This window comes from Acomys russatus, chromosome 32, assembly GCF_903995435.1.
Source record: "Acomys russatus chromosome 32, mAcoRus1.1, whole genome shotgun sequence".
Classification (NCBI taxonomy): Eukaryota; Metazoa; Chordata; class Mammalia; order Rodentia; family Muridae; genus Acomys; species Acomys russatus.
In genome coordinates, this window is record NC_067168.1 from 37007457 (window position 1) to 37034013 (window position 26557).

The 26557-nt window shown below is 44.2% G+C and overlaps 1 protein-coding gene across 23 annotated transcripts in view; it reads left to right on the forward strand.

The window, feature by feature from the left end:
- The window catches only part of Lrrfip2 (LRR binding FLII interacting protein 2), a 106503-nt gene that overhangs the window by 77667 nt on the left and 2279 nt on the right, over positions 1-26557 (forward strand). For 10 of the 23 annotated variants that reach the window (XM_051140082.1, XM_051140079.1, XM_051140085.1 and 7 more), the window contains 8 exons: positions 5575-5745; positions 10294-10386; positions 11904-11996; positions 17950-18051; positions 18288-18420; positions 20096-20145; positions 23643-23763; positions 26342-26421. In XM_051140082.1, coding sequence (XP_050996039.1) covers positions 5575-5745; positions 10294-10386; positions 11904-11996; positions 17950-18051; positions 18288-18420; positions 20096-20145; positions 23643-23763; positions 26342-26421 — 843 coding nt within the window. The remainder of the gene's footprint in view (positions 1-5574; positions 5746-10293; positions 10387-11903; positions 11997-17949; positions 18052-18287; positions 18421-20095; positions 20146-23642; positions 23764-26341; positions 26422-26557) is intronic. The other 13 variants (XM_051140086.1, XM_051140101.1, XM_051140083.1 and 10 more) reach the window with 2 other exon arrangements.

A 26557-nucleotide genomic window follows, 5' to 3' on the forward strand; every position in this document is an offset into this window, starting at 1 on the left:
TGCTCACAGCTTTACTAACAGTGTTTGTCCTTCGAGCATGTGCTTCTCCTGCAGAGCACAGGTGAGGGGAGCTTGCAGTCTGGACCGTTGGTTAAATGGTTACTGTGGGTTTTGGGGGACTCTCTGTGTAGCCCAGGCTGGTCTTAAACTTAGGGTCTTCCTGCTTAGGCTGGGATTATAGTGGACATACCCAGCTCCTTACAATTTTTATGATGTATAAAATATTTAGTTGTCTCCTGGGTCTCAATCATACAACGTACACAAACACCTAAAAATATTCTCAGGATATTTTAATTGAGAACTGGGCCTTGAAATTTTTCCCTCCTCAATGAAAACATTCTCTGATTCTGTCACCAAGTCCAGTCAGTGACAGAAGTGGAAGGAGAAAGCATTATTCTGTCCCACTGGGAGGAAGGGACCTGAAGCAGTCACACTGATTCTTTTTCCCACCTGTATGTAAACTAAAGATTACACATGTTTAGTGTCTTAAAGAATTTGGACATCTATACAGTATACAGTAATGTAATTTGGAGCTGGCAGGATGGCCTAGTATGTAAAGTAGCAAGCCCGGCGTTCTGAGTTGGATCACTGAAACCCACGTGGTAGAAGGAGAGAACTGGCACCTGCCCTCCACATGTGTGCCATGACATGTGTGTGCGTGTATGTGCACATACACATGTATACAGTAATGTAATTTAAAAAATATTTAAGAGATCTAATCTTTAAAAAATAATTTGGAGATCAATTTGAATGACCTTTATCTATTCCCAACCAGGATGTCTGTACTTGGCTGGTGCAAATGTGTCACACAGACATTTTGTTCTAATGGCATTTGATTATGCCCCCACCCCATGTTTTAGTATTAATCTGGAGCTAGATATTATGAAGAAACTAAAAGTTCCTTTATACCAAATACCAGCAAGTCTCTGGAGGAGCAAATGCAAGGCATTCCAGAAGAGGACTCAGCACACGCCACATATCACACAGGCTTCATGTCATGGTCTGAAATAACTCTACTGCCAGTCACACCTCTTGTGCAGGTAGCATGGTCCAAAAGGAACTCACAGTGAAGACATGGGACCAGAGTCCTTGCCACCCATCCTTTAATCACAAGTGTTATAATGTTTTCCCCATCCCACAGAATATACTGGTAGTATGTACGGTTGCTCAGAAAATAAAGTAAAATATTATTGAAAAGCATAAATAATATAAAAGCTCTTTAATGATTCCATAAAGGACTAAACATATCTTATATAACTTTAATACAAAATTATAGCAATAAATAAAAGAACATAATTTACCTATTTTATTTTAGTGAGTATAAGCTTTTCATGACATTGAAAAGTAGCAAGCTGTGGAATAATATGCCGGTATATAGCTTGTGTTAATAGGCCAGAGGGTGTGTGTGCATCCAAGTGCAAAGAAGCAGCCCGACTCATGGTGCTGCTGCCTCTGGAGGAAGGATGGGCAAGGAGGAATGGTGTTTTATAATTTTTTTCTTCCCATAAGATCTTACCATGTCTTTTACTTAGTTATTTGTAAGAGCAGTTTTTGATTGGTAGTTAACATTTCAGAATTATTTGAACATTTTCTCAAAACCTAGTGTTATATGTACTTTCTCTGGCCATACTTAATATATCTGGTCCTCTTACCTCAGATAGGGCACCAGTAACAGACCAGCTTGGTTTTAGTGAGCTGCTGGTGCTTACTTTCAGGGGAATGGATGAAATCCACCCTCGTCCCCGTCCCCGTCCCGTCCCGTCCCCCCCCTCCCCTCCCCCTGCTCAAAGTATATTGCCAGAAAGTCAGCCAGCAGGGATTTAGGCTTCCCTGTATGTAGCTGTATAGATGCCCCCTCCAGTCTAATTTCCACACTCTGTGTTACTCTGCACCTCCCTAGATCATATGCATCTGGAGCAGCATTCCATGCACTGGCAGGGAGGGGTACAGAGGGGAGCTGGCATTTTAAGTGAGGATCTAATGACCTGTCCACCTTTTCTTTTTTAAAAAATAAGTTGTATTTGTGTCTGTGTACATGTGTGTGTCTCTGTGGAGGCCTGTGAGCTGGGTGCTAGGAACCAAACTCAGGTCCACTGCAAGGGCAGAGTTCCCTCTTCCCCCCACCCACCCCAAGACAGGGTTTCTTTGTGTAGCCTTGCCTGTCCTGGACTCACTTTGTAGACCAGGCTGGCCTCGAACTCACAGCGTTCTGCCTGCCTCTGCCTCCCGAGTACTGGCATTAAAGGCGTGCGCCACCATACCTAGCTCAGAGTTCCTCCTTAACCACTGAGCCTTCTCACCAGCCCCACACTCTTCCTGTAGGCTGTGGTTCATTCCAGCTCCTCTGATTAAGATGCTAATGGCAATTCTGCTGGGAGGGTTCTACACAGTTCCTTCCCCAGGGAGTTGCCTCCTCAGAGTCTACAGTGAGGCAATGTGAAGAGCTTGAAAAGCCTCAACAAATGTTGTATTATTCAGGAATCTACCTGGATCTGTAAAAAAACCGTAAAACGTAATGCATTTGTAGCTGACACTGGTGTTTCGTATCTGGGCACTGCAGAGTGGTGGTGTCTTGTAGACAGTTGGTTGGGCCTTCTGTTTGGCTTTTACTGTTTGTCTTGCTCCAGCCATGTTAACACTGATTATTTGATTTTTTTTTCCTCCACAAATTACGTTATTGTGCATCAAATCCTTTGAGCTTGGTGTGTGTATTAGTCAGAGTTCTCTAGAAAAACATAACTCATAGAATGAATGTATATGTGTGCATACACCCACACACACTTACAGGTGTGGTCTGACTAGTCCAGCAATGGCTGTCTTCCCAGGGAAAGTCCAGGATTCCAGTAGTTAGGTCATGAAGATAGATGTCTCCAGTGGTCACCGGTGTGTGCCGGAATCCTAGGGAAGTAGGCTGTGATACCAGTGAGGGACTGAACTTGCCATTCAGACTGAGGGCAAGCAGCCAAGAGCAGAGCTTCTGTTTTCAGTGTCCTTTATATAGGCTGCCACTAGAAGGTGTGGCCCAGACTTATAGTGTGTCTTCCAACGTTAAATGATTAAATCAAGAAAAATCCCTTACAGGTGTACCCACTTGCTTGGGTTTAGTTAATTCCAGATGTAGTCAAGTTGACAACCAAAAATAAGTGTTGCAATACATGTAATGTCACATGCTGATAATCCCAGCCATTGGGGAGTGGAAACTAAGAGTAAAATGATGAAGGTACTGAGTTCAAGTACTTCCCAAACTAGGACCTTGTTTGGCACCAAGGGTCATGAATGCTTATTTGGGGAATATGTGGGCATAGGTAGTCAAAGCTTAAACGTTATACTGTGGCTGCAAAATGTGGGTGCACACCAAAATCACCTTGAAACTACTTAAAATAGAAATTGCTGGTCTCTACCTCCAGGTTTGGTATTCAGTGGGTCTGGGAGGGGGTTGACATTTTGTGTTTTCATAAAAATGACTCAAAATGGCTATCATGATGCAAGTAAGATTAGAATATTTTTCATCTTGGTACTTTAAAAGTCTCTTAAAAATATATATTTATTTTTCTTTATGTTTGTGTACATGGGTGGTTTCCCATGGAGGCCAAAAAGGGCATCAGATCTCTTAGAGCTGGAGATGCAGGTAGTTGTGAACTGTCTGTAGTCGGTGCCAAGAATCAGACATGGGTCCTCTGGAAGAACAGCAAGCATACCTGGCCACTGAACCATCATCCTAGCTCCACTGTAGAAGCCTGCATGTGCTTTATCCAGGGAAATCATGTTGCACAGATTTTACATGTACTTTACTGCATTATATATGCTCTGTTTTTAGCTTCCTTGGATTCTCTTACACGTGGAGTCAAACCGTGAGATGATAAGGGCCTTTTCGACTCTTAGCCTCCGGGATGAAATCTGATAGTATATGACTAGATGCCAATACTGTTTTAAATCATTCCTGTATTTGCAGTGCAGGGGACCCAGTTTCACCACACCCTCCCGAACCCTTCTTTGCTTTAGGGGAACCAGGCTTTTGGGGATTGAGGTGGAGTCTCTTCTACTGAGCATTTGCCCTCAGCCCTGTGCCTAAAGATCTGAATGCAGATTCTAGGCACCTTAGTAGATGAAACATAGGATCACTTCTGTGGTTTCAGTGTGCATTCCTTAATGAGTAACGATACTGAGCACGCATTTGTGCACTCTTGGGCATCTGTCGGCATGCCGTCTTGAGGGATCCGCCTACTCAAGTCAGCGCCACCCTGACTTTGGGCCTTCTGTTGAGTCTGTAATGTTCTGGATGGGAGTCAGTTATCAGACCACTGACGAGTGCTGCCCCCATTCTGTGGGTTGCCATGTGCTGAGTAAAGTTTTACATTCAAATAAGGTCTCCTTTTTCTCTTTGGCTGATAGTGCTTTTGATGTAATTTTTATTTAAGAAACCATTATGCACTCAGAATCATGAAGACTTATTCCTGTATTTCCCCTAGTTTTATGGTTTTGGCTTTGGCTTTGCATTTAAATCTTTGGTTCATTTTGACTTAATTTTTGTGAGTGGTGTTAGTTAGGTATTCATCTTCATTCAGAAGAATGAAGCTGTTCCGGCATTGCTCATTATTTTTCTTTGGATTATGTGGATACCTTTGTTGAAAAACTGGTTATAAATGTCAGGGTTGTTGAGTCCGAGACCTGCTTTACTTGTATTGTCTTGTTAAACATTTGTACTTTCTAAAAAAATTTTTGTTGGTTTTTCAAGACAGGGTTTCTCTGTGTAGCCTTGACTGTCCTGGACTCACTTTGTAGACTAGGCTGGCCTCGAACTTACAGCGATCCACCTGCCTCTGCCTTCCAAGTGCTGGGATTAAAGACGTGTGCCACCACCGCCTGGCCTTTCTAAAAATTTTTTGAGTCTCCAAAAGTGGTTACTTTTCAAAATGAATTTTTATTTCTATCTTTTAATAAGTCAACAGGCAGTTGCAATTAACAAGTTATTTATTGTTTTAAAAATGTATGCACTATCTTAGGTAAAGTCTTTTGAATTATATAAAATTTCAGGCACCGTGCAGTGCAGGAGCTCTTAAGTGAGCTTTGTATTGTTTAACAATGACGCAAAGGTAAATAATTGCTAGGAGAAAAATGTTCATCCCATTTATATTAGCCTTGTGCACATTGAGGAAATACTGAAAACAGAAACCCACAAGTGGCAAAACTCAGAAGTGTGTGGTTGTGCTGAGAGAGGAGGCTGTGTCCTCTCAAACTGTCGTGCTTAGGGTACCAGACATCCGCTTGTTAAAGACTACAGGAGAAACTTTTGAAAATATTAATGATTCCACATTTTCTGCTTCTTAAAAACACATTTTCTGCATAACTTTTCATTGCTGCTTGATGTTGTGTTCGTGGCATGCAAAGAGAATACTTCTCAAAAAGGCGTGTGTGTCCTCTCATCTCTGTACGTGTGCACGCTAATAAACGGGGTCTCGCACCTGCTTGCATTGTGTGGAGGTGCTGCTTTCTGTGTACCAGGCTGTACTGCTGCTGTGTCACTCATGTAGCCACCATGTCACTGATACCAAGCTGATGGTTTTTGTCACTTAGGAGTCTTTGTCTGAAGTAGAAGAGAAGTACAAGAAGGCCATGGTGTCCAACGCACAGCTAGACAACGAGAAAAACAACCTCATCTACCAGGTGGACACCCTCAAGGACGCCATTGAGGAGCAGGAGGAGCAGATGGCCGAGCTTTACAGAGAGAACGAAGAGAAGTCGAAGGTAGCTGCTCGTCTTGTGTACCATTTTCTGGGGGGCAGACGAGAAAAGCCTGCCATGTAAACAAGATTAGGTTGGTGGGGGACTGCAGTCAGAGCTAGTGCTCTGAGAAATAAGCCAATGCCCCATCGGTTTTTTAAAAAATGTTTTGTTTTGTTATGTTTCTAAAGAAAAAAGTTGTATACTTTTTTGGTTTTTAAAAACTAGATTACAACTCAAGAGTTTATTCTTTTAACTGTGACAATGACATTGAGTTGCTTGTGTGTTTCCATATTAAATAGAACAGTATATTTCTTGGTGGCTATCAGTGAGATGGGTAATTTTTTTTGTTAGTTTCTAAGTACTTCAGGACTCCACTTCCCAAACAACCAGATAATTAGAAGCAGCAATTTAAAGCCGTGAGTCAGAAAGTGGCAAGTGTTTTCTTGAGCAGTTAGGTACAGTTAGAGAATAAAGCCACTGCTCGGGCGCCAGGTCTGCCCTTAGGCAGCTGCAGCAGGGAAATTGGGTCATGTTAAAAGTTTATTGGACCTGGACATTTTAAAGTGTTGCTTTCTGGATATTATTGTTAGAAAGTAGCTACTCCTATATTGGCATGCCGTTTAGGAGGTGTGTGCTGATGAATTATTAAAGCAGCCATCTGAGTTGTACGTAATAAAGGGAGCAACAAGCTTTATAGCACTTGATAAACTTCCATGGTCGCGGCATCTTAATACTTACTTTAACAAGGAACTAGCTTATCTGACATTTAAAAGCATGTTACTAATGTTTTTAATGGAGGGGTGACTCAGTGGTAAATGCACTTGCTGTGCTCAGTGGGACTCAGGGTTAGTTCCTAGCACCCATATCAGGTAACTCACAAGTCCTTGTAACTCCAGTTCCAGGGGATCTGACGCACACTTCTGGCATCTGCAGGTACCGGCATACACATGGTACATATACATGCATGCAGATATTCACACATACACATAAAATAAAAAATAAGTCTTTAAAGTGTATATTGATTTTAAACATAGCCAAAGTATGTAGAGAATCTAATGAATCCACCAGCTTCCCATTGCTGCCATCAACCCATAGTTAGCCTGGCCCTGTCCTTCTCACCCACTCTGTATTTAAAACACATTCTAGGCATCTAATTTTAATAATTAATCTTGACAGACTACATGTTCTAACTTTAAAAAAGTGTAGTAAGACATGCTTCAGGGGCTGGAGATGGCTGAGTAGATAAAACACTTGCCTTAAAGGTAAGGCCAGGAGTTTGGATCCCCAGTGCCCTTGTAAATGCCGTGCACGGCAGCCCGCCTGTGACTCTAGGAGGCAGAAACAGGTGGCCTGGGTAAGCTGACTAGAGAGACAACTCAGTGAGCTCTGCGCTCAGCCAGAGACTCTGCCTTAATGTGAAAGGGTGAGGAGGGGCTGCAAGAACCACGGATCTTCTTTATGTCTCTATAGACTTCCCTGCTCTGTCCTTTGATATCAATAGTGTCATCAAAGGAACCCTTTCATGATCGTCACCTTACACCTAGTGTAGTAATCTTGACTCATCTATATTGTAGCCTACGTATAAGCGTTTCATTTCTTTCTATGGCCTGTAATATTCCATTGTTAGGGTAGCCACATGTGTTGGGGGGTCCAGCACCATTAATCGATATTTGGGTTGCATTTCCTTTTATGAAAAATGCTGACATGAACATCTGTGTAGCTTTTGTGTGGGCACTGCTTCCCTCTGTCTAAACACTTGTGGGGATTGTCAGGTCCTCTGGCACCTGCAGGAGCCACTGGAGGAGCAGTGGACTTGCCGAAGCAGGGCCAGCGTTTCGGCCTGTTTTAGTGGCTATTCTTTTTGCCCCTGTCAGGTCTGTCCACCTAGTGGGTGTAGCTTTGATTTGTGTTTTTCTGATAAGGCTACTGGCTTTGAGTATTTTTTCATGGTCTTATGCCTTATATTTTAAAATTGCTCATTTTAAGCAAGGCTGTACTTTAGATGTGGGTCGTTCACGGGGTCGATGGTTCGTAGCTCTTTTCTGCTGTTTCTGCGCTTCTTTCTAACCTCCTTATGCTTGTGTGTTAGCATGTGGCCATTCTCTTTGTCTTCTCATCGTGTCCGTCTTTAGAGAGGATCGTCATTTTTATTACCTACGTGAGACAGTTTGCATAGTTTTGAAAGTCAAGATAAAGACTCCTTTGCTTTTATAGTTTGGAAATAAGGAGCCGTTACTCTCTCACAGTGAACCATCGTCCTTCTTAAAAGTGTCTTTGTGACCTTGAGTTCAGTGTTGCGCACTGCAGCCTGTTTCCTCTGATGCTCAGATTCGCCCTCTTCTGGCTGTTGTGCGCCCCTTTTGGGTTTACTCTCTAGTGCTTGCAAGGCTCACTGATGGGTAGCCCCATGTTTTCTGGCGGAAGAGCATGCTATGGCCTTAGCTTTAGGGTCTATCCTTCCTCCAGGCTCTTCCCGCAGGCCTGGGGCTGCTCCCGCTGCTCAGGCCCTCACTTCATCAGCCCCTGCCGCTGGAGTGTGAAATAGATCAGGGGACCTTTTTGTTTGTTTGTATGACAAAATACATTCTGCTTCATGTTGACGTTCGTGACTCTCGGGATTGTTCGCAATCCCTCTGTACTCCATCTCCTTTACCCCACACGGCGACTCCTGATTCTCACTGCTGTGTTCCACGCCACTCAGAGCAGCGAGGCTATGGGAGCCCTGACATAGTTACTGCTTGACTTGGCCTTTACTTTGGGACAGTAGGCTATGTAGAGTCAGAATACAGCTGTAAAAGTTACTTGAAATGGTTTAAATATTTTTTATTATGATTAAAAAAAACCCATAATAAATTTACCACTTTAGCCATTTTAAAGGGTGTAGTTCAGTGGGATGTTACATATTTTTATACTGTTGTGTGTGAAATCTGTACATTTCATCTTGCAAAAGTAAACTCTAAAGAAGTTAAATAAATAGGGACACTTGGCCCTTTCCCTAGCCCTTAGCAGCCACCATCCGTGTATGTCAGGATTGTGCCTGACTCACAGTGCCACCATGGAGCCCCCAGGTTCCGGATGAAAGCTCCTTCTTTCAAAAGGCAAGCCACTGTCCTGTCTGTGGTACTTTTTTCATACATTCTCCATCTGATAGGACTTGGGTTGTTTCTACAGGAGCTGTCAGTTGAACTCTGACTTATGTAAAAACAGACAGATCTGAAGTCAAATAAAAGAATGAACTCAAAGCTTATCTGTCTTTTCATCCTCACTTTCCTCTTTCCTTGAGGGGAATCCTTTTTATAATTTCTATTTTTAAAAATTTCATCCAGCCAGGTGTGATGGAGCATGCCTTTAATCCCAGCACTTAGGAGGCAGAGGCAGGCAGATCTCTGTGAGTTTAAGGTCAGTTAAGGTCAGCCTGGTCTACAAAGTGAGTCCAGGACAGCCAAGGCTACACAGAGAAACCCTGTCTCAGAAAAAAAAAATCAGTTAAAAAAATCATTTTGCTTCACGCATGTCTGTAGCACATGCATGCCTGGTGTTGTGTAGGTCAGAAGAAGGAGTTAGATCCTCTGGAACTGGAGTTAGAGATGCTGTGAGGCACCATGTGACTCCTGGGAACCAAACTCAGGTCCTCTGCAAGAGCAACAGGTGCCCACAGAGCGATCTCTCCAGCCCTGCGGAATTCTTCCATTCCGTGATTTGCCTTAAGAGATGTTAGCCAACTTTGGTTAGAAAGAGACATGACGCCATTTGGAATAGATTGGAGCACGTGCCTTGCTTTCTTAGAGAACAGCGCTGCATGCTGTTCTGCTTGTAGCATGCAAATCTTCACTTCTTTCTCGCTGCGGTTATTTCATTGTGTAGACACTTTACCCCAGCAGCTCCCAAATCATGGACATCCGAGTTGTATGTAGTGTTTGCCGTTCAGAAGTCATCCTGAAAAACAGTGTCTTTGTGGGCCATTCTGTGGTTTTACCAGTGTCTCTGTCATAGAGAGCCATGGTCCTTTGTGAGCCGTGTGTGATGACACACATGGCTACTGTGTCTCCCTTCCTGTGAGTGTGTTTTATTTGGAGCTGTTCCTTCCTTCTTTCCTGACCTTCAACCTGGTTTCTCATGTTGCCAGTGGGTGTTTGTTGTTGTTATTATCTTATGTAGGAGTTTTCCAAATGGAAAAACAGCAATAAATCTGTGTCTCTGAATGTAAATTAATAACTTCTTGTATCGCTTGTCATTCTTATCTTTACTTTGTGGCAACCGTTAGTATTCTAAAAATTGTAATTTTATGTAGTCTCTTGCCCTACTTTACCTTTATTTATTTATTTTGACATTGGAATTGTTTAAAATAAAGTTTACTGTAAGTTATTCCATTTGAAAACATACCCACATTTTACTATCCATTTTATTGCCTTTTTTGCCTTCATTATACAAGATGGAGATTTAAAGTTTGACCCTTTTCATCAGTTGCACGACTCTGGAAGGCATCCTTGACCTGTATATGAAATTACATGTGTTCAGCATAGTATCTATCCCATGACCTCTGTAACGATAGCATTTGTTTGATTATAGGAGTTAGAAAGGCAGAAACATATGTGCAGTGTGCTGCAGCATAAGATGGATGAACTCAAAGAAGGTCTTCGGCAGAGGGATGAGCTCATTGAGGTATGTCCTTGAACTATGGAAATATTTGCTTTTGAAAAATAAGTTGGATAGGATGGTGGGAGATGTTGGGAGAACATTAAATTCCTATAAAGCAGAGTTCTCCACTTTCCTAATGCTGAGACCCTTTAATACACTTCTTCGTGTTGTGGTGAACCCCAACCATAAAGTTATTTTCATTGCCACTTCATAACTGTAAGTTTTCTGCTGTTATGAATAATAATAATAATATAAATATCTGTGTTTTGATGGTCTTAGGTGACCCCTGTGAAAGGCCCGTTTGTCCCCTAAAGGGATTGAGAACTGCTGATATAAAGAGTTTACTTGTGTTAACATTTGAGTCTCTCAAAATTTTTCCAACCTGAAAAGGCAAGCTTAAAAAATGAATGCCTACGAACTCTGTAAAATTCCCCTTAATAGAAGACGTTTTGGCCATTTTTTTTTATTCTTAAGCACTTCCTCTGAGGACATCATGGGAAGCTGGAAAAGGAATCATCAGAGTGACATGCCATGCTATAGGACATGGTTCTTGAGGAATAAGAGGAAAGGGCTTCTTCATCTTACATTTCCAGGTTACAGTCCATCACTAAGGGGACCTGAAGGAGGGACTGTTGGCTGTTCCACACAGCATTGTCTCTAACCAGGGAAACAACCAAGGAGGCATACCAGAAACCATGGAGGGTGCTGTGTGCTAGCTGGCCAGCTCACTGGCTGGCTAAAGCCTGTATTCCTTAAATAGCTTCTTTATATAGCCCAGGACCATCCAGCTGGGCCCTCTCACATCAATTAGCAATTAAGACAATCTCTGGAAGACATGCCTACCCACCAACCTGATAAGGACAATTAATTACTCACCCAACATGTTTCCCCCAGGGGATTCCAGGCCGTGTTAGTGCCAACTAGGATGTCATCATCACCCACTAGCAGACTTGTTTGAGAACGTCTAAGTGTTAAAACCCCATTTTTCTAAAAACTAATGTTTCTTTTATACTTTTTGATATTCTTGATATTTCAGTTTTAACAACAAGATCAAAGTGATCAAGCTGAGATACATCTCTCTTAGTTCTCCTTTACCGAGTAACATTCAAAGCTACTGTTTGCTCTCTGTGGTAAAGGACTATTTGTTCATAAGCAAACACTAGTTTGCTTCTGCCATGTAAGTGGTTCCATGTTTGGTAGAAGGGCAGTTATCACAGGAAGGCAGGCGGCTGGCCGCCACAGAGCTGTGGTTAAAGCAGTTAGTTACTCTGATACCCTTTTTGACATTTGCCCTGCCCTCTTGTCCTGATGGTGCCGGATCAGACCCAGGGCCTGTGCACGTGGCAGCACATGCTTAGCCGCATCCTGCTCTCCTCCCTGGCGCACTGGATGCCATCTTTCCCTTTTCTGTCGATCATAGGCTTCCCCTCCTACCTTTTAAAATTCACCCATCTCCTTTTTGTTCTGTTTTCCTTCTCCTAACTCCCTTGCTTTTTTTCTTTCCGCTTTTATTACCCCCACCCCCCTTTCTTCTTCTTCAGGAGAATCAGCGCCTCCAGCAGAAAATAGACACCATGACAAAAGAGGTGTTTGACCTCCAAGAGACCGTGCTCTGGAAAGATAAAACAATTGGGGTATGAGAGGAGGTGGGGCTTTGGAGAAGCTCATTCCTGAGAGATAGACCAAGAGAATTTAACCCAGAGGTTGCCAGAAAGCCATCATTTTAATTTTACATGTTAGGCAATGATAATAAGCAGAAGACAGAGACTTCTCAAAAAAACCTAGAGAGAGCATCCCTTTCCAGACTCCATGCTCGTGAGGCTCACAAATAGAAATCTTTAAAAGAAGTGTTCTTCATTCCCCATGAAATAAGGATTCTTACCCCCAAAGCAACCACAGGCATCTGATGAGTAGCTGGTTATGCTTACAGCACAAAAGTATGGATTAAAAGAAGGTGGGGGTGGAGATGGGAGAATGTTATCTTGTAAATTATTGGGGAATAAAATAGGAAGAGATTACAAATCAGTTTAGTTATGGAAAGGGATAGGAATGTAAGATTGCAGGGCTGCCAAACTGTGACACCATCTCTTATTATAACCCAACCCTCTCCAGTAGGGCCTGGTAAGGAAGACTCCCTCACTGCTCTCTTGTCTAGCGTTGCAGGTGCACCCCGGCATGTGGGAGGGTAGCAAGAGTAGTCACATACCTAGTTCTGCAGGGTGGAGAGTTAAAGAGCAGAAGACACTTTTAGATCATTTTCTGAAGCTTTACCAAGTTTCCAAAATTCCATCAAACCCCCAAAAATCTTACCATGGAACATTGTGACTGTGAATTACAGGTACATACATTTTTCCTCGGGAACGGGAAGTGATATTGGGAGCGAGTGCACAGAGCAGAAAGTTTGTACAGGAAAAGTTCAAAATGTCCACACTGTCTGGGATGGCTGTCTCAGGGTCAGCAGGCCTGGGGCCTCTCGTTTGTTTGATTTCTTAGGGTTTAAATGCATTGCCTTGGACTAGCCGGCTAGCTAGAGTAAAACTGCCCCTGTAGAGTAGCTCACTTGAGCAGACCTTGTCTTCCTACCAAAAAGACATGCCAGTGCTGGTTGTAGTGCACTTGCCTTTGATCAAAGGCATGAGGCAGGCAGGGGGGTCTCATGAATTGAAGGCTACCCTGGTCTGTGTATGAGTTCTAGGCTAGCAAGGGCTACACAGCATGACCTGTCTCAAAAAGGAAAAAAGAAAGAAATGTACATGCTGATGGTTAAGATGTAAATTATATGGCTTTTAATTGTAGAGGATTTATTGAATTTTCCCATAAGATATACTGTATTTAACTTGTAAAAAGTAAACTTCTTGGCTGCTAAGATAGCTCTGTGGGGAAGTGCTTGCCTTACCAGTGCAATGCACTGACTCTGATCTCCAGAGAGTGGTCCTCTGACCTTTGAATGTGTCGACTCATACAATAATAAATACTTTTTAAAAGTAAATATTTTTATTTTGAGGAAAATTAAGATTCACATACAAGTGTAAGAAATGATACCAAGATATCCCTGCATGCCTTTTGCTCTAAAGTGTCACGTCTTGCTGTAGTTCAGTGTCACAGCTAGGACATGTCTGTGGTGTGTATGCTGAAGATCAAGCCACTTCCATTCCTCCTTTTTATAGATACCCTCCTACCCTTGCCTGCCAGTCCAGGGAGCCACTCTGTAATTTTGCCATTTTAAGAATGTTGTATAAATAGAAACCTACAGTATGCAACATTTTTGGACTTAGATTTTTTTCCCCATTCATCACCACTCAAAAAGTTTATCCAGTTGTAACAGTAATTTATCCCTCCCTTAGCTTTCTTTTAAATTGTGCTTATTACAAATGATGATTTGCCTTCTTAATCATTGGTCAGTCCAGCGGAGTTAAACTCAGCCATGTTGCTATGCAGTATTCCCATCCTCCCAGGCTAACAGTCTGTACCCACTAAGCACCTGCCTCCTCCTCACCCCTCCTGCCAACCACTGCTCTGCCCTCACCCCTCCTGCCGGCCACCGCTCCGCCCTCACCCCTCCTGCCGGCCACCGCTCTGCCCTCACCCCTCCTGCCAACCACTGCTCTGCCCTCACCCCTCCTGCCGGCCACCGCTCAGCCCTCACCCCTCCTGCCAGCCACCGCTCCGCCCTCACCCCTCCTGCCAGCCACCGCTCCGCCCTCACCCCTCCTGCCAGCCACTGCTCTGCCCTCACCCCTCCTGCCAGCCACCTCTCCGCCCTCACCCCTCCTGCCAGCCACTGCTCTGCCCTCACCCCTCCTGCCAGCCACCTCTCCGCCCTCACCCCTCCTGCCAGCTACTGCTCCGCCCTCACCCCTCCTGCCGGCCACTGCTCTGCCCTCACCCCTCCTGCCAGCCACCTCTCCGCCCTCACCCCTCCTGCCAGCCACCTCTCCGCCCTCACCCCTCCTGCCAGCCACTGCTCTGCCCTCACCCCTCCTGCCAGCCACCTCTCCGCCCTCACCCCTCCTGCCAGCTACTGCTCCGCCCTCACCCCTCCTGCCAGCCACCTCTCCGTCCTCACCCCTCCTGCCAGCCACCGCTCCGCCCTCACCCCTCCTGCCAGCCACTGCTCTGCCCTCACCCCTCCTGCCAGCCACCTCTCCGCCCTCACCCCTCCTGCCAGCCACTGCTCTGCCCTCACCCCTCCTGCCAGCCACCTCTCCGCCCTCACCCCTCCTGCCAGCCACTGCTCTGCCCTCACCCCTCCTGCCAGCCACCTCTCCGCCCTCACCCCTCCTGCCAGCCACCGCTCTGCCCTCACCCCTCCTGCCAGCCACCTCTCCGCCCTCACCCCTCCTGCCAGCCACTGCTCCGCCCTCACCCCTCCTGCCAGCCACCGCTCCGCCCTCTCTCCGAGTTGGCTACTCTAGGTTCCTCACCGAGGTGAGCTCATACAGCACTTGTCCACTTATGGCTTCTTCAGCCTTGTAGTATGTGTAAGATGAATGGATATAATATGATTTAATTGTAGTTTTCATCTAATTTCTGTCTGTCTGTCTGTCTCTCTCTCTCTCTGTGTGTGTGTGTGTGTGTGTGTGTGTGTGTGTGATCTCACTCTGCAGTTGAGGCTGACCTTCCCATTTGCTTCTAAGGCACTCTTTACCCACACTCAGCAGATGGTCTTCCTTTTTGAAACTAAATGGCATTCCCCTGGACATGTGTATTATATTTATTTGTTAATGACACCTGGATTTGTAGTGCAGCTATCTCTTTGGTGCTGTGCTTTCAGTTATATTGGGTATATCCTCAAAAGTGGAACTGCTAAGTCACTTTGTAGCTTTATTTAATTGTGTTGAGGACTACATTCTGTAGCAGTTGTGCCCACACACACTTTCCTGAGCAGCGAGCAAAGCATGGGATGTCTGCATTTCTTTGCCAACACTTGTCACATTTCTCTCTGGAGCTGTCATGTCATCTGGTTGTGCCCTTTGCAGTCCTAGGCATGGAACCCAGGCACTCACACCCGATAGGCAAACACTCTACTATGGAGCTCCATCTCTAGACAAGGATCTTTTTCTTTTTGAGACAAACTGTATAGACCAGGCTGAATTTACCACAGCCAGCTGCCTTTTTACTTCCAAAGGGCTTGCTTTCAGTCTCCAGTATATCACTCATCTCGTTTTATTTTCAAGAATAAAATATAACAACTTCATCAAGGCTAAAACCAAGTTTTCTCTCACTTTTCCTTGGAGACATCAGTTCTCTCACCACTGGCTTCTGGCATTTCTCCACAAGTACTCACATAGAATTGAGTAGTGCATATAAAAAGGCCTCTGAGCTCTTGGCCAACCCAGATACAGTTAATTCTCATTTTTAATAACTGTAGTTATTTAACCTGTTATATAGCATTTCAGCCAGTTCCATATCTCCATTTGGCTTTTTGTTGCTAAAAATTAGATGTTAGATCTTTGGCAAAGAATTATTTAGATCTCTGCAAAGATGAACTTTTTACTCTGATTTGCAGGCAGAGGCAATTGCTGCCAGCAGGCACAGGGTGGTAGTTATGCGGTCAGGCAACACTGAGGATTTCAGATCTAAAACAAATACATTTGACCCAATTATAAGGTAGTTCAGTAGCTTTCAAGTTTTGTGGTGAAATGAACAAATATACAGGATATATTTTATTTTCCTATCTGTAATTATGGGAAGAGAAAAATTGAAAATCTAAAAGTAAAACAAAACCCAGTACTATAATTGTGGAAGGAGGCACACCATCTAGAATTCCTGAGACTGGTCTGCTCCTGAGAGGTCTTGTATTCAGTGGGATTATTGACAAAGCACACTGTGAAAGTGAGCTGCTCCTCAGCCTCCTGGTGTGAGTGTAGCCCAAGTGCATGCATGCTTCTGTAACCCTCAGCTAACTTGTGCTGCAGTGACTGCTGTGCCGGTGACACATCTAACCCACATGGTTCAGGGGACGGCTGCAGACAGGACGTGCTCCCTGCTGCTTCTCGTGGTTCGTTTGGTGTTAGGGTTGTTGACACTAGCAGCAAATGCTAAAGGCTTCAGAATCTAGACCAATTATAGAAAGAAGTCAGGTATTGACACCGCTCTATAAAACGTAAGGAGAGGGCTTTGCCTAAGGGACACTTCCCCAGCATTATGTGAACAGAGGGCAGCCTCTATCGGCTGTGCTATAAAATGCTATGAGAAGGTTTTAGAACCAAAATAAATAAATAAATAAAACTGGTCAGGCAGATAAGTAGTGCATTTGAGAGGGCGGAAGGGCAGTGCGTCCCCCTCTGGATCACAGTGTCTGCTGTGACTGTCAGTGCTTGCGCAGTGGTGCTGTCATTTCCTTGTTCCCGTGGCCACAGAATAGAATTATGATGTTTGGTTTTTGTTTTTGTTTTAATAAAAATTACTCAATCAGAGCGAGGCATGTTGACACATGCCTCCTATCCCACTGTAGGTGGACACTGGAGGACCAGGAGTTCAAGGTCAGCCTTGGCTGTGTAACAAGTTCAAGACCAGCCTAGGCTATGTGAGACCCTCTGTTCAGCAACAAGGACAACCAGAAAACAAAAACAAAAACCAAAACCACTTTCTAGCCATAAGTAACTAAGCAGTTGACCACTTTTTGACCTGGTCATGAGAGTAAACATTAAATACAGGAAAAATACGCAGCAGAAGGGTTCTTGTAAAAAAAAAAAAAAAAAAAAAAAGTGCTGCCACCAGGTTGCTGTGCTCCCTGCTTTTCTCTCAATGTTGGAGTGTGGTTTCAGTTTCACCCACCTGCCTTCCCAAATCCTCTGTAGCTCCCCAGTGCAAGCAGGACCTGCTGTCAGGGCCCAAAAGCTAGATTTGAAACCCTTCCTTTTGCCCAGCGGGGCCAGTGTTCTTTTTATTTTTACTCTTCTCATTTTATCAGTGTATCAGAAAACCAGATGAATCACACTCATGCTTAACTAAGTTGACATAAGCGAGTTATTGAGTCTCCCTTTGGAGATGTACTCCTGGGTCAAGTGGTAGCTGAGTACTCGGCGCTAACACTTATCTAGGCTTGCTTTTCTTCCTAGACCAATTTCATTTAAAAATCAAGCATATTCTTGTTTTGTTTTTGTTTTTGTTTTGTTTTTTTGAGACAAGGTTTCTCTGTGTAGCCTTGGCTGTCCTAGACTTGCTTTGTAGACCAGGCTGACCTCTGCCTCCCGAGTGCTGGGATTAAAGGTGTGCCCCACCACGCCTGGCAAAAATCAAGCACATTCTTAACTAAATTACTTTTGTTAAACATGAAGTGAAATGTGTTGGGTTTCTTGTTGTTCACCAAGTGAACATGTCCTGAGGAAGCCAGGCAGGAAATTTTTGTGTGTAAAGCTGGTCTTCATGTGATGAGCATGTCTCGCCAAGTTCATGCATGAGCGCTCCTCTCTGTTTAACCTCTTGTGCAGCTGTGCACACAGGCTGCTCCCTCGCTGCCTGCTGCCACTCCTATACTTCCACCCTCCTGCTGGGAGGCCTCACCTGCTTACTGGATTAGTCACCTTTCTCTTGCTCTTTTTCTGTGCTGTTCTTGCCCTTGCAAACCCTGCCTAAAACCAGGCCCTAGAGAGACAGAAAGAACACATTTCCTGCCTCAGGCATGAGCGAGATGAGCTCAGAGAGGAGCTGGCTGCCCTGCAGGAGACAGTGAAGACGGCAGAGGTATGTCCGCTGGGGCCTTCTTCCCCTCCTCTTGCCTTACTTCTCTCCTGACCATAAACAACAGTCTCGATAGGACGGTGGATGGAGCTCTTTGCTCCACAGAGGTACAGCACTTAACTAATTCTAACTAGTTTTTACCCATGGCAAACAAACACTGTTGCAGAGATGCCTCAACAGAATTTACAGTTTCTATGTGGGTTATTGTTTGTGATACTAGATTTTTTTCTTCTCCACAGAAACATGGCTTAGTTATAATCCCAGAGAGCACTCCCAACGGTGATGTCAATCATGAACCTGTAGCTGGAGCCATCACTGCTGTGTCTCAGGAAGCCGCGCAGGTCTTGGAGTCTGCAGGAGAAGGGCCGCTAGGTGAGACACTGCTTGCTATGTGTCTGGGTTGATGTTGGCCTTCTAGCCTGGGGTGGGGCGGGCACAGCGTGTGGGCTGTGTAGCCAAGGAGGAGTCGGACACACTGTCCTCAGACAGTCTTGATCTTGGGAAGCCAGCTATGGAGTCAGCGTGTGGGTAAGCACTGGTTAAAGCATTGCAGGTTTATACACATCACCTTTCACTTTAAATGACCTTGTGGTTTGTGTGTGTGTGTGTGTGTGTGTGTGTGTGTGTGTGTGTGTGTGTGTGTGTGTGTGTGTAAGTTTTCTTAAGGGAATGTGAGGCATTATAAGAACAGCACAGGGTGAAATATTTTAAGGTTAATAGGCATATTGTCTCATGTAGAATACTAGAAATATAATTAATTGTTGAGCACTTTGGTAAAGGATGCAGGTGAGCTAGAGGGGAGCTCCTACAGGATTGCTCACCTTTGAAGACTTATGTATTCATTATTATGTATACAGTGCTCTGCCTGCAGGTATGCCTGCAGGCCAGAAGAGGGCATCAGATCACAGTATAGATGGCTGTGAGCCACCATGTGGTTGCTGGGAATTGAACTCAGGACTTTTGGAAGAGCAGCCAGCGCTCTTGACCTCTGAGTCATTTCTCCAGCCCAGGAGTGCTCACCTTTGACAATCTACATGATGATGTCATTTACAAGCCCACACTTGAAAATAAAAAAACAGCACAAGAATCTTTTAAGTAAGTTTGCTGTTTGTTGTTCCCACTCGTAACTGCTCGCATCCTGATAGTGTATAGAACTGAAGATCGCAATGAGCAGCTCTGGGTTCCTCTACCTTTTGGGGCCAAGGGAATTAGAACTGACGTGGCTGACCTTGCTTATGATGGGCTCCTTGGCCAGCTGTGAGCTGCTGCTTTAGATGAACTAGTGATATCTTCTCAGCCCAGGGGCCTGTTCCCGCCTAGGAAGAAGCTGCCTTGTGCATCTACCCCAGGCTGGAGCCCAGGTTCCATATGCCTGTTGTCTTGTGGCCATCAGTGAGCCAGCCCAAGGGTTATGCAATAGTTCAAGCCCACTCCTAGCATTCTGATCCGCCATGCTCTTTCAGTTTCACCACGGGGCTCAGAGTAGCTCACTCACCACTCCCACCTTAGTCATTGCAGGCTCCACACTCCTGGGTTCCACTCTTGCTCCACATTCCCACCAAGGGTGGAGCCTCTGAAGACAACTGGGAAATGCTCGCCCACTTTTGCAACAACAACAAAAATGGTTTTCTCTGGACTGTAGATTGTCTTTAGGCAGAAAGTCACTGCTCTGGGAGCAGGTTTTTGGTTTTTGTTTTTTGTTCTTTTTGGTTGTTTTGAGACAGGGTTTCTCTGTGTATCCTTGGCTGTCTTGGATTCCCTTTGTAGACAGACTGGCCTCGAACTCAGAAAGATCTGCCTGCCTCTGCCTCCCGAGTACTGGAATTAAAGGTGTGCACCACCACATCCAGCAGGAGCAGGTATTTTTATTTGATGTCATAACTATCACTGGCTGGGAGTATGTTTGGGGGAATAAAGTCTTCTTTCTGTTGCAATTAAAGTCTTTGCATCTTTTCATGTTCAGAGTGTACATAATGTAATTTACTAGATGTTGGCTTTTTGTGAGCACCTTTGAAAGTTCAGTTTACAGCTTTCCCACTTGTTCCAGATGTGAGGCTACGGAAACTTGCTGGAGAAAAAGAAGAGCTCCTGTCACAAGTAAGATGTCTACTCATCTTAAACTTAGTTTATCTAAGATAGACAGTAAAATGCTAATAAATAAAAGTGTTTATTAGAAATAGCTAGGTGTAGTGGTGCATGTCTTTAATCTAACTAGCACTCACGCAGGTGGATCTGTATGAGTTTGAGCCTGGTCTACATAGTGAGTTCCAGGACAGCCAGAGCTATATAGTGAGACCCTATCTCAAAAATTAACAAAAAAAAAAACAAACAAAAACCAGAAAAAAATTTAAATTTAGTACTTAAGTGTCATTTAAAAGAAGAAAAGCTAATTCAAATTTTGTGTCTCAAAAATAATGTAGAGAATGTATACAGAGCTTGCTGCTCGCCCCTTCCACCCTGCCCCTGACCTTGCCTGGCCTCCTTTAGCTGTGCCTCAGCGTGAGTCCCTGACTGGATGGCGCTGTTCCCTAAAGGCAGCATCTGTTGACATTGCTCTGTGGAAGACATGCCTCTGCCCCACATGAGCACACGTAATGTTCTGTGCCCAGGCTGCTTCCAGCCGCAATCAGATGGTTGTGGATTTACTTGAAAAATCCATGCCCTGGTAGGCCTTAGTAGAACGATGCCAAGCAATCCAGTAAGAGTGAAGTAAGCTGTGTTGTGTGTGAAGCGTTTCTGTGAACTGGTGTGTTTTTCCAGCTGCATCCAGCTGTGTGTCACGGGCATGTTGTCGTCAGCAGAGAGTTAGCTTGGCCAGGGCAAGGGGTGCTTATAGAGGCAATGATGGCCAAGTTGGATGACAGTGTTGAGAGGGCCTGAAAGCAGAGACGGGCGCCACTGACAGATGGTACATTAGTGAGTGGAAGGGAGTGTGGCTGAGGGATTGTTAGGGTCTAGAGAGAATGAACTGGGAGATCAGCAGCCAGGGTTAGAGCATATGTGGACTAATCTAGGGACTGGCTGTCTAATGATGAAATCCGTTATATAGCTAAGGGCAAGACGTGGTAGATGACAGGATTCTTGAAAAGAAGGTGGTCCAGAAGCTGAGGTGCATTATGGGAGTATGCCACTACTCTAGGTGTGTATTGAAATGGCTAAGACTTTAAGATAGGGAATAGTAGCCGTGGTGGTGCACGGCCTTTAATTAATTAATTGAAAAGGCCTTTAATGCCTTTAATTCCAGCATTTGGGAGGCCGAGGCAGGCAGATCTCTTGAGTTCAAGGCCAACCTAGTCTACAAAGAGAGTTCCCAGGGCTGTTAAACCAAAAATCCTATCTTGGGGCGGGGGGAGATAGGGGGTAGTTTGGGGAGCACAAGTCAGGAGCTATACAACAGAGGCATAGTACACCAGTAAAAATGTGAGGTAGTTAGATATTAATTTCAACAGATGAGATTAAGAACAGAGACTTCCAGAGAGGAAAGCCCAAGAGCACTATTCCATTTCCAGGCTGTGAAGACATAAGCAGCAGTGCTTGCTTAGTGGGGCTACAGCAGTGGCAGGGCTCTGTGAGAGTACTGAGGTGAAAGGTGTAGTCTGAGATGAGGCTGTGGCAGAAGCATCAGTTGATGGCAGGCTGGTACTTCCAGAGGCACTGGAGAAGTTTTGGGGGTGAGGTTAAGCATGGTACAGGGCCTTCGGGTAGGAGTGCCAAAAGGATGCCCTTTTTTGGGTGTGATAGGAATGGTGGGATAATTCTCTCAAGGCTACCCCATGTCTGTGCAAAGGGCAGAGGAGCAGCCATTGAGTCTGAAATCAGCACTTCCCCTTCCCACTGGGCAGTGGCAAAGCTAGTGCTCAGCTTTCTCTTGATCTCTGGCAGCAGAGAGGCCACTGGGAAAGCCATCCATTTGTGCTGCTTCCAATTAATTTGTGTATTCAAAGTTTTCTAAGTATTCAGCCTATCTCTAAAAAACTAAACAAGGGATGGAGAGATGGCCCAGTAGTTAAGAGCACTGGCTGCTAGTCCAGAAGTCTGGAGTTCAATTCCCAGAAACCACATGGTGGCTCACAGCCATCTGTAATGAGATCTGGTGCCTGCTTTTGGCTGATGCTATCTTCTGTCATTCAGCCATACATGCAAATAGAATGAGTGCTCATACATACAAATAAAAAAATTAAACAAAAAGTCTTAACTATTTAAGTTGATAATGACAAGATATGATAGATATTGATTTACATTCAGAATTTTAGATGCACCAAGATAGGAAAGATGTTTTCTTCAATGCTGTCAAATACAAATAACCAAAACCCTAAGAATGTAACATGTATATAATTCCTGATTGTGTCATTGTTCTTCTTGCTAAAGATAGTTTATTGTATATATGTGTAATAATATAAATGTATATATAAAAAATTAAAAAGTTAAAAAAAAAGTCTTAGCTACCCATGAAAAAATTTAATTTTAATAAGACTAAGAAAAAAAAAATATTTAAAAGAAGCCGGGCCAATTTCTTAAATTTTCTCCCCTGAAAGTTTTTGTTTGCCCATTTTATCCTTGCTGTTCAAGCCCTGAGTTATGTTCTCCCTCAGGACTGTGGATAGAGTTATTTTTAAGAATGCAATCAATGCCAGGTGTGGTGGTGCACACCTTTAATCCCAGCACTTGGGAGGCAGAGGCAGGTGAATCACTGTGAATTTGAGGCCAGCCTGGTCTACAAAGTGAGTCCAGGACAGCCAAGGCTACACAGAGAGACCCTGTCTCAAAACAAAAAACCAAAACCAAAAACATTCAAAAGATATACTCGTGTAAACACACACAAATAATAAAAAATAGAAGTCTTTATTGGGACACCAGGTTTCTGAAGCCCATTCCTTTCTGTTTATATCAAATGCCTAGAGCCATTTGTCTCATAGGGAAAACGGTACTTGAATGGTTTGTATGACTTGTTAATATAAGAAGGATCTGCTTTGTATATGATATGGCCACTGGACTCCAAGAGAACGGCTGTTGGGACATGGTCTTACAGCATCTGCTGTGCAAATGTGTAGCCTGAACTTGAATTCCCAGTAGTGGGCACCACAGCATGCTTCTGTAGACACAGCACAGGGGAGGTGGACACAGGGTTATGGAGCTTGCTGGCTAGCCAGCATAGCCAAATTGATTACTGCCAGGTTTGCTGAGAGATCCTTGTCTCAAAATAACATGAAGAACAACTGAGGAAGGCATCTGATATAGTCCTCTGGCCTCTATGTATGCACACATATGCATGCACACACACACACAGACTCAAGACATTTATCTTCCATCCAGGCCTATCCACACAGGTCCGCAATCCCATCTATGTGGAAGGCTGAGGAAGGGGAATCCCAAGTTCTGGGTCTTCCTGGGCTGCAGAGTGAGTGCGAGGCCAGCCCAGGCAAGTTAGTGAGAGCCTATTTCAAAATAAAAGAGAGGGCTATGGCTACAGCTCCATGGTAGTGTTTGCTTAGCATGCCTGAGGCCCTGGGCTTTACCCCTAGTATCACCAAAGAGAGAGGTAACGAAACTGACACAGACACTGATCTCACTGGTGACGGTTACTTCTGTTTCAGATTAGAAAACTGAAGCTGCAATTAGAGGAAGAACGGCAGAAGTGTTCCAGGAACGATGGCACATCTGGGGACCTAGCAGGATTGCAGAACGGCTCAGACTTGCAGTTCATCGAGATGCAGAGTAGGTACCGGGAGACGGGCCAATCTGCACTGGTGTGTAGCATGCATCCCTGGTATACAGTTGGATTGTGTGTGCTGCTGGAGTCCAGGAGAGTGATCCTGGCCACCTAGGAGCTGAGTAAGGGTTCTGCTCATCTGGGAGTCCCAGGGATGCCATGGTCCAGTCACTGCCTGAGTATGGTCTCTGAGCTCTGGTGTGGGATTATTAAGATTTCTTTAGAATTCATCTTGGAAGATTTAAGATCAGCTCATATTAATGTTGTTTTTGAAATTTCCTAGTTTTTAACCAAAATAAATAAATAAATAAATAAATAAATAATCCATCTTTACATGAAATTAAAAACAAGGCTACAAAATATTGTTTGTTTACCCAAATTATGTTTTATTTTTTCCTTTCTACTTTTGACCCCATATCATTGGTTTATTTGAGACAGGGTCTCTCTACATAGTCACGGGTGGTCTGAAATTACTATGTAAACCTGGATGGCCTAGAATTCAGAGATCTGCCTGCCTTTACTTCTCAAGTGCTGAGATTAAAGATGTTTGCCACCATGCTTGGTTTTTTTTCCTTAATGATTTATTTTTAATGTATATTGGTGTTTTGCCTACATGTCTGTGTGAGGGTGCCAGATCCTTTGGAACTGGAGGTACAGTTCCATACCTGCATGCCAGAAGAGGGAACCAGATCACATTATAGATGGTTGTGAGCCACCATGTGGTTGCTGGGACTTGAACTCAGGACCTTTGGAAGAGCAGACAGTGCTCTTAACCTCTGAGCCATCATTCCAGCCCCAGCATGTTGTTTTTTAAGTGTCTATTGTAGTCACTAAATACCACAGTCGAGTTGTCCCAGCATCCATTCTTATTACAGTTACCCCGTTGGTAGTGATATGTAAGTTATAATGGGGACTTATTTTTCTAATTTGTAATGGCTTTTCTGATAATGGACTTTAGAATCTTGCTATTTGTGATCTTTTCATCTAACAATTGGACTTAGGCTGAATGGAGGAATTCTGGAGTTTGAAGCTTATTAGTAATAACTTCTGTGGTTAGTGTTACTTCCTCCTTTGGACTTCAGGTCTCTCATACTCCTTGGTGAGTAGTGTTCCAGCTACTTTGGCATAGAGGGACAGGAACATGACAGAATGTGGGAAGGCCAGTTAGAATGCTGGGATGGCGAGCCTCACCAGTGCAGAGGATGCCGGCAGTACAAGTAGGGTTTGAAAGATTGCTAAGGCAGCAAATTCAAAAGGAGCTGAGTTAAAGAGGAACAAGCCAGCATCTGCGTGATTGCTTCCTAGAGCCAAGTAGGTGTGGAATCAGTGTTTGAAAGTGATAAAAAAAAAAAAAAACCTGCACATTTTGATAATAGGTTATTGGAGATACGAATGTAAAAACAGCAAGGACTGTAACTTCTGTTGTAGAGCTCATGAATGGAATGCTCTCTCCACTCCCAGGGGGCCTTTGCGATAGCTGCTTTATCTGTTTTTTGAGACAGTCTCATTGTGCAGCTCAGGCTGGCCTCAAACTCATGGTCTTCTTGTCTTGGCCTCTCAAGTGCTGGGATTTGGGATTACAAATAGGTGCTACCATCCGTGGTTCCTGTTCCTGTAAGGTGATAGTAACTGTTCAATAGCAAAACTGCTTTCACTGAGCACCGCACAGGCAGGCCTACTGCTGTTCATGTGAAAATACAGCCAAGTTCTCGGGAGCTTGAGTTATTTCCTTTGGTATGTTAGGTATGATTTATGTTCTACAGACTTTGCAACTGTGTAATCTTCAAAAGGTAAAGCTGTTAACTTTAGGATTCTGGTGGAAATTTTATCCCCCACACCCCAATTTCTAAACTTCTAAGTTCTTTATTTCCTGGGTATGATAGGCATCTAATAATCTGTAGCTAGACCTATAATATTGCCATGTTATAAAAAGCATTTATCTGAGCTTTATTGAAGCACACACTGCAAAGCATTTGGCTAGGCACATAGTAGATTTAAGACAACTACGGCAGGACAGTGTTACCGAGCACAATTGCTATAAAGAGAATGAGCAAGGGAAGAAGTTATAGTTCAGTAGCATTGTGGAGGTGAGTGCATCTTACTGAGGCTGGCAAAGACTTGAGTCAGTCAATGTGTGTGTGAGAGCAGGGGCCCAGAGGCTGCAGGGCCATTGCCACCCTGCAAGCTTCCTTTCTCAAAGGTGTGTTCATAAACATCTAGAGCAGTGGTTCTCAACCTTCCTAATGCTGTGAACCTTCAGTAAAGTTCCTCATGTTGTAGTGACCCCAACTATAAAATTAGTTTGTTGCCACTAGCAAAGTTACACTTATGAATCACAGTGTATCTGTTACGCAAGATATCTGATATTTGACCCCATGAGGGTCGAGACCCACAGGTTGAGAACCACTGGTCTAGGGGGAAAGATGGCCTTTGCTTCTGACTCTTGGTCCTTGGGATGCTGCTGAGCTGAGGTGCATGAGTTTCTTGCAGTACACAGCACCTAGAACGTGAACTGCGTGTCTTTTGTTGCTGCTTCACAACTATCTCTGGAGATGAGTAATTCATTGTTATCTTCTGTTTTAGGAGATGCCAATAGACAAATTAGTGAATATAAATTCAAGCTTTCCAAAGCAGAACAAGACATAACCACCTTGGAACAAAGTGTAAGTACTCCTGTAAGGCACCAAATGACTTAAGGACACTAAATGCGATCAGATGCCTCTCAGCCTCTTGCATCGAAGCGGCTAGAGCTTTGAGTTTCTGCAGGTGTCAAGAGTTGAAAAACCACCAGAAAACACC